This window comes from Anastrepha obliqua, chromosome 4 (assembly GCF_027943255.1).
Source record: "Anastrepha obliqua isolate idAnaObli1 chromosome 4, idAnaObli1_1.0, whole genome shotgun sequence".
In the NCBI taxonomy this organism is placed as follows: Eukaryota; Metazoa; Arthropoda; class Insecta; order Diptera; family Tephritidae; genus Anastrepha; species Anastrepha obliqua.
Window position 1 is genome coordinate 101,937,801 of NC_072895.1, and position 14,720 is coordinate 101,952,520.

At 35.8% G+C, this 14,720-nt stretch overlaps 1 protein-coding gene across 1 annotated transcript; it reads left to right on the top strand.

Annotated features, from left to right (window-relative positions):
• Window positions 1-3,459: 3,459 nt before the first annotated feature.
• LOC129246028 (neurotrimin) lies at window positions 3,460-12,039 on the top strand. The gene is made up of 6 exons (XM_054884529.1): window positions 3,460-4,032; window positions 10,212-10,694; window positions 10,789-11,232; window positions 11,301-11,381; window positions 11,453-11,587; window positions 11,770-12,039. Exons 1-6 carry the CDS (start codon window positions 3,855-3,857, stop codon window positions 11,979-11,981), a joined length of 1,533 nt encoding a protein of 510 aa, XP_054740504.1. The 5' UTR covers window positions 3,460-3,854; the 3' UTR covers window positions 11,982-12,039.
• Window positions 12,040-14,720: the final 2,681 nt, after the last annotated feature.

A 14,720-nucleotide genomic window follows, 5' to 3' on the forward strand; every position in this document is an offset into this window, starting at 1 on the left:
AGCTCCTTTCGAACTTGTCAAGATTTCTTGGTTGTATAGGAACTATCTATCTTTAGAAACCGAACCTAACCTAATTTGTCTGAACGAAACTGTTTAAGAGCTGTTAGAATTGTTTTATAAGCCAGAAAAATTGCACTATTAAAAACAGTATCTCTCAATAATTTTTCTTACAGGGTGTGCACAAATGCATGTACAACGGAGTTATTTTTCCAGTAACAACTAAAGGAAGCTTGTAGAAAGCTGTTTCGGTGCTTGTACAAGTCAATTTAGAATTTTAAAATACTATTTAAAATTTAATCACAATAATAGTGTTAAGAAAATATATATGAAACACAAAAAAAGAAACGTAATAAAGATTGTATGCTTTGGTTTCGAAGATATGCATGGCTTTATTTATAAAATATTTTATTTCTTTTCAATTATTCACTTCACTACCATTTCTTGAAAATATTTTAATTAGCACTTTCCACAGTCATCTTTCTGCGTGCAGTGAAATTATAGTCAAATTTCAGATAAACCATAAACATTCTTGATTTAATTTTTTATTTCATTTAAAATCTTTAATAAATCTATTTTACTTTATAATCAATATTTTACATTTTCATAATTTATTTTATTTTCGCTTTTTTTATTTTATATAAAATCTCGTTCGTATTATTGCTTATTGGATATTATTATTTTTTTAGTTCTTTATATTCTAGTTTTTTTTACTTGTTTATATATATTTATATTTATTTGAATGCATTCTATTTTTTTTTGATTAAAAGTATTTCATTTATTTTATTTTAATTTTGATGTAAACATTATTTTTTATTATCTCTTTCGCATTATTTGCTTTGTTTCTTTTATATTACAATATTATTATTTTTTAATTAATTTTTATTTTATTTCACTTCATTCCATTTTATTTTGATTAAAAGTGTTTCATTTATTTTATTTTAATTTTAATTAATATTATTTTTTATTATCTCCTTATTTATATTATTTTTTATTGTCGCATTATTTGCTTTGTTTTTTTATATTATTATTTTTTAATTAATTTTTAATTTTATTTCAATTCATTCCATTTTCTTATTAAAATTATTTAATAAATTTATTTTAATCATAATTTATATTATTTTGTATTATTATATATTACTATCTTTTAATTAATTTTTTGCTTAATTCTTTTTGTTTTACGTCAGTTGATTCTATTTTGATTTGATTAAATTTATTTTATTTTAATCTATATCATTTTATCTAATTTTTTATTTGTTTTTTTTTTTTTTTTGTTATTTATTACATTTTTCTTAATTACATTTTTTGCTCTCATTTAATGTAATTTAATTTAATTTGATTAATTTTAATTTTAATTTATATTATATATTAATTTTTATCTATTTGTTATTTATTTAGTTTTTATTGCTTTATTTAATATTTTTTTAACTCATTTTAATATACTTTTTATTTATTTTATTTTCTTTTCATTTACTTTTCAGCTTACTGTAAAATAATTATGTCCTAATTTGCAGTTTTTACGCTCTCAAAGCCCGAAGAAAGGTCAGCAACACGAACAAATCGTGTACTTAACCATCTGTCACACAGCCCTTAATTGTTTTTCAATAGCTGCTTTTCCTATACAACGCACACACACATACCCGTATACAAACAAAATAGGCGACCACACATTCCGCTACTCGGACATATCAATCGAACTCGTAAATATATGTATTTATGAGTGTGTGGAAGTGTGCTGTAAGTTTAATTAAGTATTCTTGTCAACATGCTTAGCCGTCGTCGATCGGCGTGACCGATGATGCTCATCTTTTGGCTACACATTTCGTGGTATCATCGTTTAAATTCAATTCAATTTATGACCAATTACTTCATTAAATTTAACTTGAGCTGCACAAATTGTCAATGTTTGGGGTGATATGTCGTTATTGTTGTTGTCAAATATTTGATTTGAAAAACTAGAAGTGTATTTGCATTAATTCAAGTATTTCTATTTATGTAAGTAGAACAAGACGCACGATCTTGTTTCTGTTTTTTTAGTTTATTATATTGAATCGATACTACATTAGCAAATTGAACCACAAAAAAATCACTTTTATTATAATGCCAACAACTTAACTAAAATCAAACCTTCCTTTTTTGAGAAACCCATAACTGAAATGCGCCCTCTCCTAATACAGTTTTTTTTTTCCTTTGACAATAATTTCAGTATTAGAAGGATTGACGACCCTAAACGAAGTAAAGAAAACTGGGGATGAGTATTTCCCGCGCTCTTACATTCCGGCAGTCATTCTAAATATTTTAATGAATAAAAATACAGGAAGGTTTAAATATTTCTTTACACGCACTGTAGCATTTGAAGCTCTTGGCTCGAATGTTACCATGAGAAATACTTTAAATCGCAAATCTTTATGCCGTAAATCTCTCAAAGAGATGCGCCAGGGTTTCAGAGATATTACGAAAAACTCAAAACGCATGAGCACGTGACACAAACTGCCATATGAAATAAGAAGTTAACCAGATCTATAGGAAAGTTAGGTAATAGGTGAATTCCATAACAACAAAAAAGTACATTGAATTGGAATTTTGAGATTCATTTTGCTGTGGCGTAACTTTGCAAGATCTGTCGCACAGAACATGGGTAATAAAATACATAGAATGCCATTTTTTAGTCCATCTTGGGACCAAGCTATCTTAGGTAAGTGGAAGCAGTTGGCAGATAGAAAAGCAAGTGAACGTTGATTACCTTCTCTTTCCCTGCCCAGCCTTTTTTTATGAAGAGCCAATAAAAAGTCATTGAGCTTAGTTAATAGACTAAAATCGATCGTTAAAGTAATTCAAAGTAAATTAACGGGAACATAGAATCTAGCCCTGCAACAATGCACCCTGGTGTTTAAGAAGTGTAGCGGCTTAACAGCCACCGTTGGCACCTTTTTGCCCACCTAATCTAGCTTTAAAGCTAAACGGCCGTTTTTCTCAATTTCCGCTTGCCGTTGAGTAATCGCTTTTGAATTAACCGACGCGCCGCTCATTTATGCACTCCAGTACGTTGGTATGTATGCATGTAGGTGTGTTTGTATTTTCATTTCCTTTTTTGTTCATTTATTTCGCTCTTAGAATTTTAATATTTCGTCTTTCACTTGCCATTGTATTCCAATACGAGACGAGACGAAATCTTCCCATGACTTTCTTCTAATGATTATCTGTAGCTATGCCCCAGCAGCACGTTTAAAACGTTAACAAAACGCCCAAAATTTGGGCTTGCATGGACTACATTCATATGTGCATTTGTATGCATTCCTACAGACAAATGCTTGCATTTGTTAGTCCATCAGAGAGGCAAAACAAAAAAAAACGAAATAAAAAAAGCAACATGAAAAGTAAAAGAAACGGAAGCAAACGACGTCATTTACTCGCAATTTGTCCAGTGCAGAGCATCAGTAAGGCAATGTTGACAATGATCACTTAAGCCGCCAGCAAGCGGCGCTTACACTTTTCGTGAATTCTGGAGAGCTGAGACACTGCGACACTGCTTGCAATGCTTGGGCTCAGTATGCGATTAACTCTCGGACGCTGCGCAACGTAGGCCAAATTGCAATTTCGGAAACGTTAATTTATAAATAGCAACTGTAATAAAATAGTGGCGGTGATTGTACAAAAGCGCAGAATTTAATAAAAATTTAGTAATTAAAAAGCAACATGTTAAATATAAAAAAGAAGTAAAATTCCAAAAAATTGTAATGAAAATTTAAAAAGTAAAGCGTGAAATTTATGTGCAAACAAGTAAAAAAAAGTCCTTAAAAACATATAAATACCAATAAAAATTATATGAACAGTGTTTCGTAACGTTTAAATTTTCAATGATGACACTTTCAACCGCACGCCTTATCATCGCAGTTGCGGTTTTATTTGCGGTGGCAAGATGCGACTTGATGAGCTCAGATAATGCTGCAGAAGAATTCGCTGAGCTAAGACGCGACGATCTAACGAGAAAAGTTATGGAAAATGATACTGTGCTATTACCTTGTGACAATCATTGTACGTATAGTACATACACACATACACACATACATACATTCATACAAACATAAATGTACCTATTTAATCGACTAGAATATATATAATAATAGCGTGATTTGGCTGAAAATAAAACACTTGCATGCTGCAACAGAGATTATTCAGTTTCCTTATGGTAACAAATATTTTGGAAAAAATATAAAGCAAAAAGTTTTAATGAGCTGGATATAGAAACATTCCAGGAAATGCTGTAGTATTTGTCAAAACGGTATCACGAAGCGCTGCCCAGCTTGCCGAAAGCCTCAAGTGTTAGCAACAAGTGGGAAATATTTTTATGAAAACTTCCTGGAGCGGCAGATCTTGAATCTGGGAATCTGGGTCGTATACCCACTTTATATGTGGGATATTCATCTTTCATTTTCCCAATTTATGTCTGGGAACTTTCAAGCTCTGTCAACAGGAACATCAGTGGTTGGTTCAAGGCGTTAGGATTGTTAGATTCATAGACTTTAGGGTCATGTGAAGTGGTGGTTGGTGTTGTGCCGGCTTTCTCTGCGAGTACGCAGGGCTTCCGAGTTCTTGGGCCTCTTTTTTGGTTCTACTAATGTTTGGGGGGTTTGGCGGCCGCCGTAACCGAATGGGTTGGTGCGTGACTACCATTCGGAATTCACAGAGAGAACGTTGGTTCGAATCTCGGTGGAACACCAAAAAAACAAAAAAATTAAGAAAAACATTTTTCTAATAGCGGTCGCCCCTCGGCAGGCCATGAGTGTATTTCTGCCATGAAAAAGCTCCTCATAAAAAAAATATCTGCCGTTCGGAGTCGGCTTGAAACTGTAGGTCCCTCCATTTGTGGAACAACATCAGGACGCACACCACAAATAGGAGGAGGAGCTCGGCCAAACACCCAAAAAGGGTGTACGCGCCAATTATTATATACCTATATATATAATGTTTGCTAATTTGAGCCAAAACCACAAAAAAAATAAAAATAAATAAAAAAGTAAAAAAAAAAATTGGTCAGCAACATGCTCCTGCGCGAAGTTGCGTAATTGCGTAAGTTATCCATATCAAGTGCAGGCAATTGGCCCATTCGCCGAAGCTTTCGTTGTTAGCCCAATGGAGCTGAATCAAAAAAATTTTACTCTCCTTTTGAATTAAATGGAGTTAATGGAGTTAAACTTTAAGTTATCCATATCAAGTGCAGGCAATTGGCCCATTCACCGAAGCTTTCGTTGTTAGCCCAATGGAGCTGAATCAAAAAAATTGTGCTCTTCTTTTGAATTAAATGCTGTTTGGTTTTAAATAATAGCATCCACGGAACGCGCGCAAGCTAGGTAGGTAGGTGGGGTGGCTGTCGCAATGACACGCTTAGACCTATTATTTTAGACGCACTATATCTGCTACATCAGTTAAAAATGCCGTATCAAGAGTGCGGAGCCTCCTTGTAGCTAAGTTACCACACTCACACTGTTTCCTCAGCTTTTACAGAAATCGAAGTACGCAAGTCCTAACCTTCTAACGTGGCTGCCTATTAAACAATGACCAGCTAATACCTCTATCATTTTTCTTATAGCTTCTCTGTTAAATCTTAACACGTTGAGTGCCATGAGAGTCCAGGTTGGTCTCACAGTGCAAAGAGACTTTCAGGCCTCGTGGTGACACTTGGTCTCACGGTATAATGTGTGAGATTTCGGTTTGTGCTGATGCAGCTGCTTCATAGAGGCTATTAGCAGTAGTGTATTCACGCCATACTAGAGCCATTGCATTGTTTATGCTGCTTGGCCTATGGATATGAGACCAATGTGGCATCATATGGCCTACATTTTGTTGAACAATATTCTATTGTATTATGTAAAAAAAAATCGTGGCCGGAACGAACCCCATTTTTTTTGTTGTATGGTGGCACTCAACGTGTTAACAAGCTTTTTGATCGACCACTGTTCCATTTTGGCGATGTCTGTCTACTTAGTTCGCATGTTGTGAGGTTTTGCCGACTTGTATTTACCTTGTTGATGGTTTCCCTATATATAAGTAGCTATAGGCATAGGTATCAGCGTCTTATCTATTTGTAGATCAAGCGTTGTACCGATTCGAACAAGTTCATCTGCAACGAGCGCAAATGAAGGCCTGAATTTTTCTTGATGAATGCTGCGCAAGCTTTACCAGTAGTCCATCCTTTATCATGGTTTCTGTGCGTAATTTTGGAGTGCGGCAATGATTGTTGTACCCCTTTTAGCTAGCAGGTCCTCAGACATTTTCAAAGGTTTCTCGTTAATGCGTCTTATTGGATCTGACCGACCATATTGGGCTGACATAATATAAAAGTTCCTACGAAAACCGACAACACGTACCGGAATAACGTAGAATTTTCCCTACTCACTGTTGTCATTGCAGCAATTTAGTCTTTATTCTTTGTTATAGTATTTTTTCTTCCTTCCTCTCCTCCGCTGCTTCGTGTTTTAATTGTGCAACAACATTTGGCGTCCATTTACCTGCCCAAGAGTGCGCGTCATTTCTTCGAGATTACCATCTAATTTAACAAATCTAAGTTTAAATGAACTTCTATTTTTTCCTTTTGATTTTTAAGGGCTTTATGGTTATAATATACCTTTATTGTGGTAATTGGTTCTACAGATAAATTAAATACGAGGTATAAAGTAAATCGGATTTTATAAAAATGTATATATGTATTTCTAGTGAGGTTATCCGGTCAATGGTAATGGTAATGGTTGTACAGATTAGACCGAAGCCCTTGTAAACTGCGACCAGATTGACCTATTGTGCGCCCCTAATTACTTAGTATATCGAGTATATCGAGTATTATAATTTACTATACTAAGGACTCGAACCAGTTCCTTAGGATGGAGCAATTGTAGGTCTTCCTCCTCTAGTAGGTACGAGCCCAGGATTCTGTGCCTCCTGTAGTCTAATCCCTCACAGTTGGTGATTAAGTGTTCCATAGATTCCTCTTTATCACAGCAGAACCTGCATGATCTTCTACCAGATAATCATATTGTGTTAAAGTGTTTATTACAGGCAAAGTGACCTGTAAATGTTCCATAGAGTAATCTGAGGCCCTTTTTATCTAGGGTTAGAGCAGATTTTGCTCTATTGGCATTGAAGTTCAAAAACTTTTTGGAGTGATTAAGGCCGCTTGTGCCGTTCCAGTGTTCCCTGATTTTTGTTTGGATTCATTTTTTGGCTTCCTGCTTTATATTATTTTTGTTAAAGCCGAAAAATGGGGTTGGCCCAACAAATAGCCCTTCTGCCCTTTTCTTGGCATAAAAGTCTGCCTTCTCGTTTCCTTCATGTACCTCATGTCCTGGTACCCAAATTAGGGAGACCTGATTATGAGTGGTCAGCTTGTTGAGTGCATTGTTACAAACTATTAGGACTTTTGAATTGAATGTGACTCAAAGCTTTGAGAACCAATTGGCTGTCCGAAAGCATTTTAATTTTTACTTTATCGAACCCTCTTTTGGATATGATTTCCGCTGTTTCCATTATGGCGAAGAGCTCCGCATGGAAAATCGTGGTATCTGTACTTAGAGTTAGGGATTTATGTGCTCTAGGTCCCACATTCCTGCTCCTACTTCTTGGAGCGTTTTGGAACTATCCGATCAAAATAGATGGTTCGCATGGATTAAAATAGTAATGGTCTATGGATAAGTTCGTGCGGTTTTACAACAGATGGCGTAACTTGATTATTATTCCATCGATCCACATTTCCAAACATTCATTGGAGAGCTACTGTCGTAAGGCACAAACGTCAGTATACGTTTTTTATTTGAAGCGTAAACAACAATATTTTTACCACACTTGAAAATGTCGAATTTCGTGCCAAATAATGTGTTTTTGCGGGGAATTCTTTAATATGAAGAAAAAAGCAGCCGAAAGTCATCGTATCTTGGTGGAAGTTTATGGTGAGCATGCTCTAGCTGAGCGAACGTGCCAGAAGTGGTTTGCACGCTTTAAAAGTGGTGATTTTGGCTTGGAAGACGAAGAACGCGAGGGTGCGCCGCCAAAGTTCATGGATACCGAATTGGAGGAATTGCTCGATCAAGATCCGGCTCAAACGCAAGAAGAGGTTGCAAAAACTTTGGGAGTTGATCAATCAACCATTTCCAAACGTTTAAAAGCCATGGGAATGATCCGAAATTCAAATTTCGAAAAAAACCGCACGAACTTATTCATAGACCTATTACTTAAAGTACTTCGAGGTTGAATGCCAGTCGAATATTGTTTTCAAGTTACTGCCATATTTTTAGAATGCCGTTTTTCCTCACTGTGCGAGTACCTGTAAGATGACTTCAGTACCTGAATCTCTTAATGTTTTTACATGTGAGGCTACATTCGAGAGGCTCACGCTTATGCTGTCTTAACTTCCTTCTCAGGATTAGTTATACTGACACCTTGCGAATATGTTTTGATGCCTAGCGATATAAGGAACAACCAGTAGAGGCGCGAACTACCGCATTGCCTAAATCAAATACGTTATTTATGTCATTATCTGCATGCAACTTTAATCTCTTCTGAGAAAAGATCATTTGAATGATGTAGTTAAGTTTTCGAAAATTTACTTTATATAATATTTAAATAAAAATTTTAGGTTAGTTGATAATTTGGGGTTTTATACCTATGTTTCTCAAAGCATTAAATTTTTTATTCTGAGAGTAGGGAATTGCATTTTCGGTCTAGATTCCAAATCCACTGTGGGCATGAAATACCAAATGATGGGAAAAGTTTTTTTCTAATAACCGTCGCCCTTCAGCAGGCAAAGGTGTACTTTTGTCTTGAAAAAACTACTCATAAAAAAGCCATCTGCCGTTCGAAGACTGTAGGTCCCTTCATTTATGGAACAAAATCAAGGCGCACAGTACAAATTGGAGGAAGTGCTTGGCCAAAAACGCAAAGAAGGACGCATTTGTCAATTATACATAGAAATATTTAGCTGAATTTGTTTAAATTAAACTTAAAAAAGAATGATTCCACTTTTAATACAATAGCGCGGCTACTCCCCAATACAAGCACGAAGAACGTGTATAAGCATAATGTAAGGGTTTTCCAATAAGAGGTGTTATTTTGATATTCAAAGAAAAATGCTTTTTTTAATATAAATGATCGGATGTGTAATTCATTATAAAGAGAAAGGTATGCTATTGATAGTGGAAAATAACATCAGGCAAATGGCGACCACTACCACGCTTTCAGAACAATATGCTTTTCATGAAATTTTCCATAACCAAATTGCAAAGTGGCTGCCCTATGTTCTTTGGCATCGTTCTGGTCTTGAATCGACCCTGAGCTGTTGGCGTAGACCTTCTCTTTCACCTCTTCGAGAGATAACACAGCTCGGAAACTTTTCCCGTAAAAGATTAATGGTTTCGTTGCTTGTGTTCACCAATAACATCCTTTATTTTCTGAGAGTACCAAGTATCATAAATGAAAACTCACCAATGTAGACCAAGTATTTTCTATAGACTCTGTAGCCGCAGCCCGTAGGCGCAGGAAACTGCGAAATGTTGATTTTCCCCGCAGAACTGTGTCAGCTGATTGGCCTCTTCTAGTTTTACTTGGTTATTTAATAAGAACCAAGCATATCTCATATTTAGAGGCGAGAACGGTCAGAAATCTTATACAAGGCATTAGCTCTTTTTTGCTCTACTGCGGATCTCTACGATTTTTAAAAAAAAAGTTATGACATTTTGAAATTAACAGTTTCAGTTACGCCAAATAGACGTTATACCCAACGATAGGCGTAACTGAAACTGTTAATTTCAAAATGTCATAACTTTATTTTAAAAAATCGTACAATAATTTAAAAAAATGGGTTTTAAAGCTAAAGAGTTGTACTATGCGACCTTTTCGTCAAAAATTGAAAAAAAAAATTTTCTATCCCAAAAAAAATTATCAAAAATGGCTAAAATGGCCATTTTTTGGCCTTTTAGGCTTCATTTACCAAAAATCCTGACGTGATGGAGCATTTTGAAGGTCAGATTCGTTTTCAGCGCATAAAAAACTACAAGAAACAAGTACAGCCATTCTAGAAACTCACCCTCGCAGGACTGTGTAATTTATAACGAAAAATCAAGAAACAAAGTAGGCCAAATATAAATCATTCCAAGCTTCAATAATCGACACAGTGAAATTTGTCGGGAAAATCGCAGCGTAATAAACTCACTCTTTTCTCAATTTAGTTACATTTCAATATGTCCGTTGGTATAAGGAGGACCAATTACTTGCCGATTCACGCGACAGCACTGAAACACCAACACCTGATCGTATACGACTCTGGTCTAATGGTAGCCTGCAAATTTCCCAACTACAACCGGCAGATACTGGCGACTACAGTTGTGCGCTGAAAACCGACAACAACACAGAAGTCGAAAAAATGCATTCCCTAATCGTGCAATATCCGCCTACAGTAATGACAGAACCAGAAGGTAATATCGAATTGCCAATCGGAGCTGTTTTTCAGGTGATCTGCGAAGCAAGAGGTGTGCCACAGCCCAAATTGTATTGGCGTTGGAATGGCAAATTGGTGGATAATCAACTAGTTGGCAACCGGCTGAGTATACAAATAGAGGTGGGTTCGCGCGAGCAATCTGGTCCAATAGAGTGTGTGGCTAATAATAGTGTAGGTGATATAGCTGTGGCTGGGATGTTTTTGAAGGTGCAGTGTAAGTAAAGGAAACAATGATTTTTGGTATAAATAGTAAGATAATTGCTTCAATGTGTTTCATTTCGTTTTGCTTTGATTTTTTGTTTTGTCAGTTCCGCCCGAGGTGCGTGTGGCGCAACATGTTGTCTACACCAAAGTCGGCTCACGCAGCGATTTAGAATGTCTAGTCGAGGCTGTACCGGGTTCTGGTGTAAACTGGTTTCATCATGGCGTGCCGATGACCTACGATTCCAGAATTAGCCGTTACGAAACCGAAATGCAACCGAATGGCTCCAATTTGCAATTCAACACTGTTATCAAGCATACATTGGCCATAAAAAATGTACGCGACTCTGATCTTGGGCTGTATGAGTGTCGCGCGGAGAATAAATTGGGTTTTAAGAGTGCAGCCATCGATTTGACAGGACGCCCAATGCCATGTGTTTTCAAAATCAATCCGGGCGTGCAGAGTTCAACTTCACACATTTTGGTGTGGCAAACGGAGAGTTTATCACCGTTAATGGAATTTAAGTTGAAGTTTCGGCAAATTCCATCAGGTGAGATGTGAATTAAATGGTTGTTAAAATATTATTTACTTACGTTGTGCTTTTTTCGAAACTTTCAGCAAGCATAACACCACATACTTTGGATACTGATTTCAAAACGGATTGGACCATATTGACTATACCATCAGAACTATCCGCCGGTAGACCATTGCATTACTTTTACTTTACAGTTGAAGTTTGTTTTTAATTATTGTTTATGTGTACTTTCCAGGTCCTATTCATATAACCACCTATACCTTGCATGGTCTACAACCGGCCAGTGTCTATGAGGTCGTAGTGTTCGCCCGCAATCACTTTGGTTGGAGCGAGAGTAGTAAAATTGTGAGATTCGCAACAGGCGGCGAAGGTAAAAGAAACAGCTTTTCGCAAACTACGTGTGAAAAAATTATTTCAATAAATACCAAAATATTAATGGAAATTTTTGAATGATTTATTCACATCATTGCGTTGGCGAAAATTCTGAATATTTATATTATATTTAAATTGGTGCAACATTTTATAACTTTTGTTTAAATTTTATTCGTTTAGTTGAATTACCAAATTATTCAACTGAAGCGGAATTGTATGGCAACGAGGAATTATCGTCTGACGAGAGCAAAGAGCTTCCGAATGAGGACTCGGAGATTTCGAATGAAGTTTACGATAGCAACACGATTACATCGGCGTCGGCTAGCAGATGGTGGTTTTTGAACTTAGCGAGTTTAGCAGTATTACCTTCTTTAAAACTAATCTGTCTATGATAATATTTGTAATAAAAATAATATAATTACATAAATATTTTTGTGTTAACGTGTAATGTGAGTATTCTCACTTTAAAATAATATTTTTACGTAAGCATAATTTTTTTAGTAAAAAAATTTTTTAGGTAACACTTTTTCTTAAAACGGAATAAATTTCATTTCCATTAAAACGGACTGCTTTTCAAGGATCAAATATTCAGCAGCAAACTTCAAATATATATGTATATGTATATGTATATACAGTCTGTATCAGAGGAAAAGAACCGGTTTTTTCTTGTAACTTCCAGATATATTTCGTTCTACTTTTTGCTGCATAATAGTCCCACTCAAGTGCTGCGACGCCGGTGCTAACTCAGGTTAGTGTCGTTCGAAACTTTCCCGTAAACGCAATCAAACAAAAATGAGTGAGAAGTACGCGAAGCGTTTTGAGGCGGTATTTTTATGCACACATTCGAAAGGTCCGAAATTATCTTACGCCGCAGCTGCAAAAGTTATTAAAAAATCAAAAAAGAGGTTGTCTGTAAAGTCGGTTTACTGACGATAGTTTAACGTGACAACGTCATTAGAAAATATTGATGGAATGGTTGCAATTTTCAAAACAAAATTTTAATTTTATTTGTTTGATAGATATTTTGTATGGATATGGAGGAGGAGGTAAATGGAATTGCAATGGAATAGGTCAAGTTACATTTACACAAACGTGAAAAATGACGAAACATTTATTAAATTCATGAAAGATTTCTTCAATTTCGATTGTGCATCAGACGTTAATAAGTCAACAACACTAAGAGGCATCATCATCGATTTGCCTTTTGCAAGACACTTTACACTCGAAACACCTTCTTTCATTTCCTACTTTTTCTATCATCGACCTATTCTCAACAGAGAAATGGTTCATTACCATGCACACAGGAAGAAGGCATATGCAAATACAAGTATGTGAATTTATATACCTACATATGCGCATATACATACATATATATGCTCACTCAAGTAGGACAGAGCCAGATGTCGAACGTTGCCGAACGCGGGGGCCGATTGTGCTCTTTGTCGTTCGTTCCGCGCTCTCGCTTGCAGTCCAAGCACATTAGCTTACATTTGCTTGCGTACGGAATAGATTCGTATATTTGATATGTCCATATGATTTGTATGCATCTTTACATATAGATTTCTTCTTTTTGAAAATTGCGCGAAATTGTATATGTATATGCATGTTTATATTATTATACATATATTAGTATACAACATATCTTATAAGGTATGTGGTAAATATTCCCATACATTTTTTCCTTCATATATAATAAAATAATTAATAATAATAACATTAAAACAACAGGTATTATTAACAAACTTGGTTTTATTTTAAATTCTTCAAGTAAATCAAATTAATAATAATCAATAAGAAGGCACATGCAAATACTAATACGTGAATTTATGGTATATATGTACATATGCGCATATACATACATATATACGCTCACTTAAGTAGGAGCGAGCAAGATGTCGAACGTTGCCGTTCGTTTGCTTTGTTCGTTCCGCGCTTTCGCTTGCAGTTCATTCAAGGTAACGGCAATGAGCAAGGTAACGACAAATGAGCAAGGTAACGACAAATGAGCAAGGTAACACTAATGAGCAAGGTAACGACACATTTTTTCGTGCGTGCAGCCTGTTAAATCGAATTATAAGACGTTATCACGTCAAAAAGTTTGTTGTGATGTGGAATCAGCGGTATAAAGTGTACAAAATGTTGATGACTTTTCCGAGCGCGGCTTGAAGCGAGTGAAGACAAAAAAGTGATCGTCCAACTTTCTAATCGGGACCTTTCTTTGCAACTACGCCAAGCGCGCACAACGTCTGAAAGAGGCGAACATGTCCTACCGTCCCACATCATCAAAACCACTGCTGTCAGAAAACACATTGAGAAACAACAAAGCAAGAAAATAGCGTTACAGTATTGGACTGGCCTTCCCAGTCCCCAGACGCCAACCCCATTGAAAATGTGTGGGGATTTATGAAAACGCATGTTGCCAGAAAGCCATTCTACGATGTAAAGCAACTCGTGCGTCAAATTCGCAAAATTTGGTTCTCTTTGTCGACGAGCTACGCAGAAAAGTTGGTTCAAAGCATGTCGAGAAGATGCCAGGCTATACTCGACAATTATGAAGACTACACGGTTAATTAAGTAATTACGACTCGTAGTTTTGTACATATGTACATACTTTCAGGTAAAAAAATGTTAAATATATATCTTTTATACAGCATGAATAATCGCGGTTCCTTTTTTCTGACACAGACTATACATATATATGAATAATTGGCGCTTATTCTTTTTGGGTGTTTCGACGAGCTCCTACTCCTATTTGGGGTGTGCCTCTTGATGTTGTTCCACAAATGGAGGGACCTACAACAGTTTTAAGTGGACTCCGAACGGCAGATATTTTTTATGAGACGGATGTTTTTTCTTCATGGCAACAACACTATTTCTTAATGCTGGTGTTTCACCGAGATTCTAACCTACGTCTTCCGAATGATAGTCACGCATCAACCCATTTGGCTACGGCGGCCAGCAAATACTTAAGGGAATTTTATGATAGCCTTCTTCTCTAAGTTATACACAGATTTTACAGATATGCTTTAAATTCTAAAGTTTTTACTTTTTCAAACACGGACACTGCATTACCCACATCAATAAAATCTTAGCACTGCTTTTTGACGGCGACAAATTGACACATTACAAAA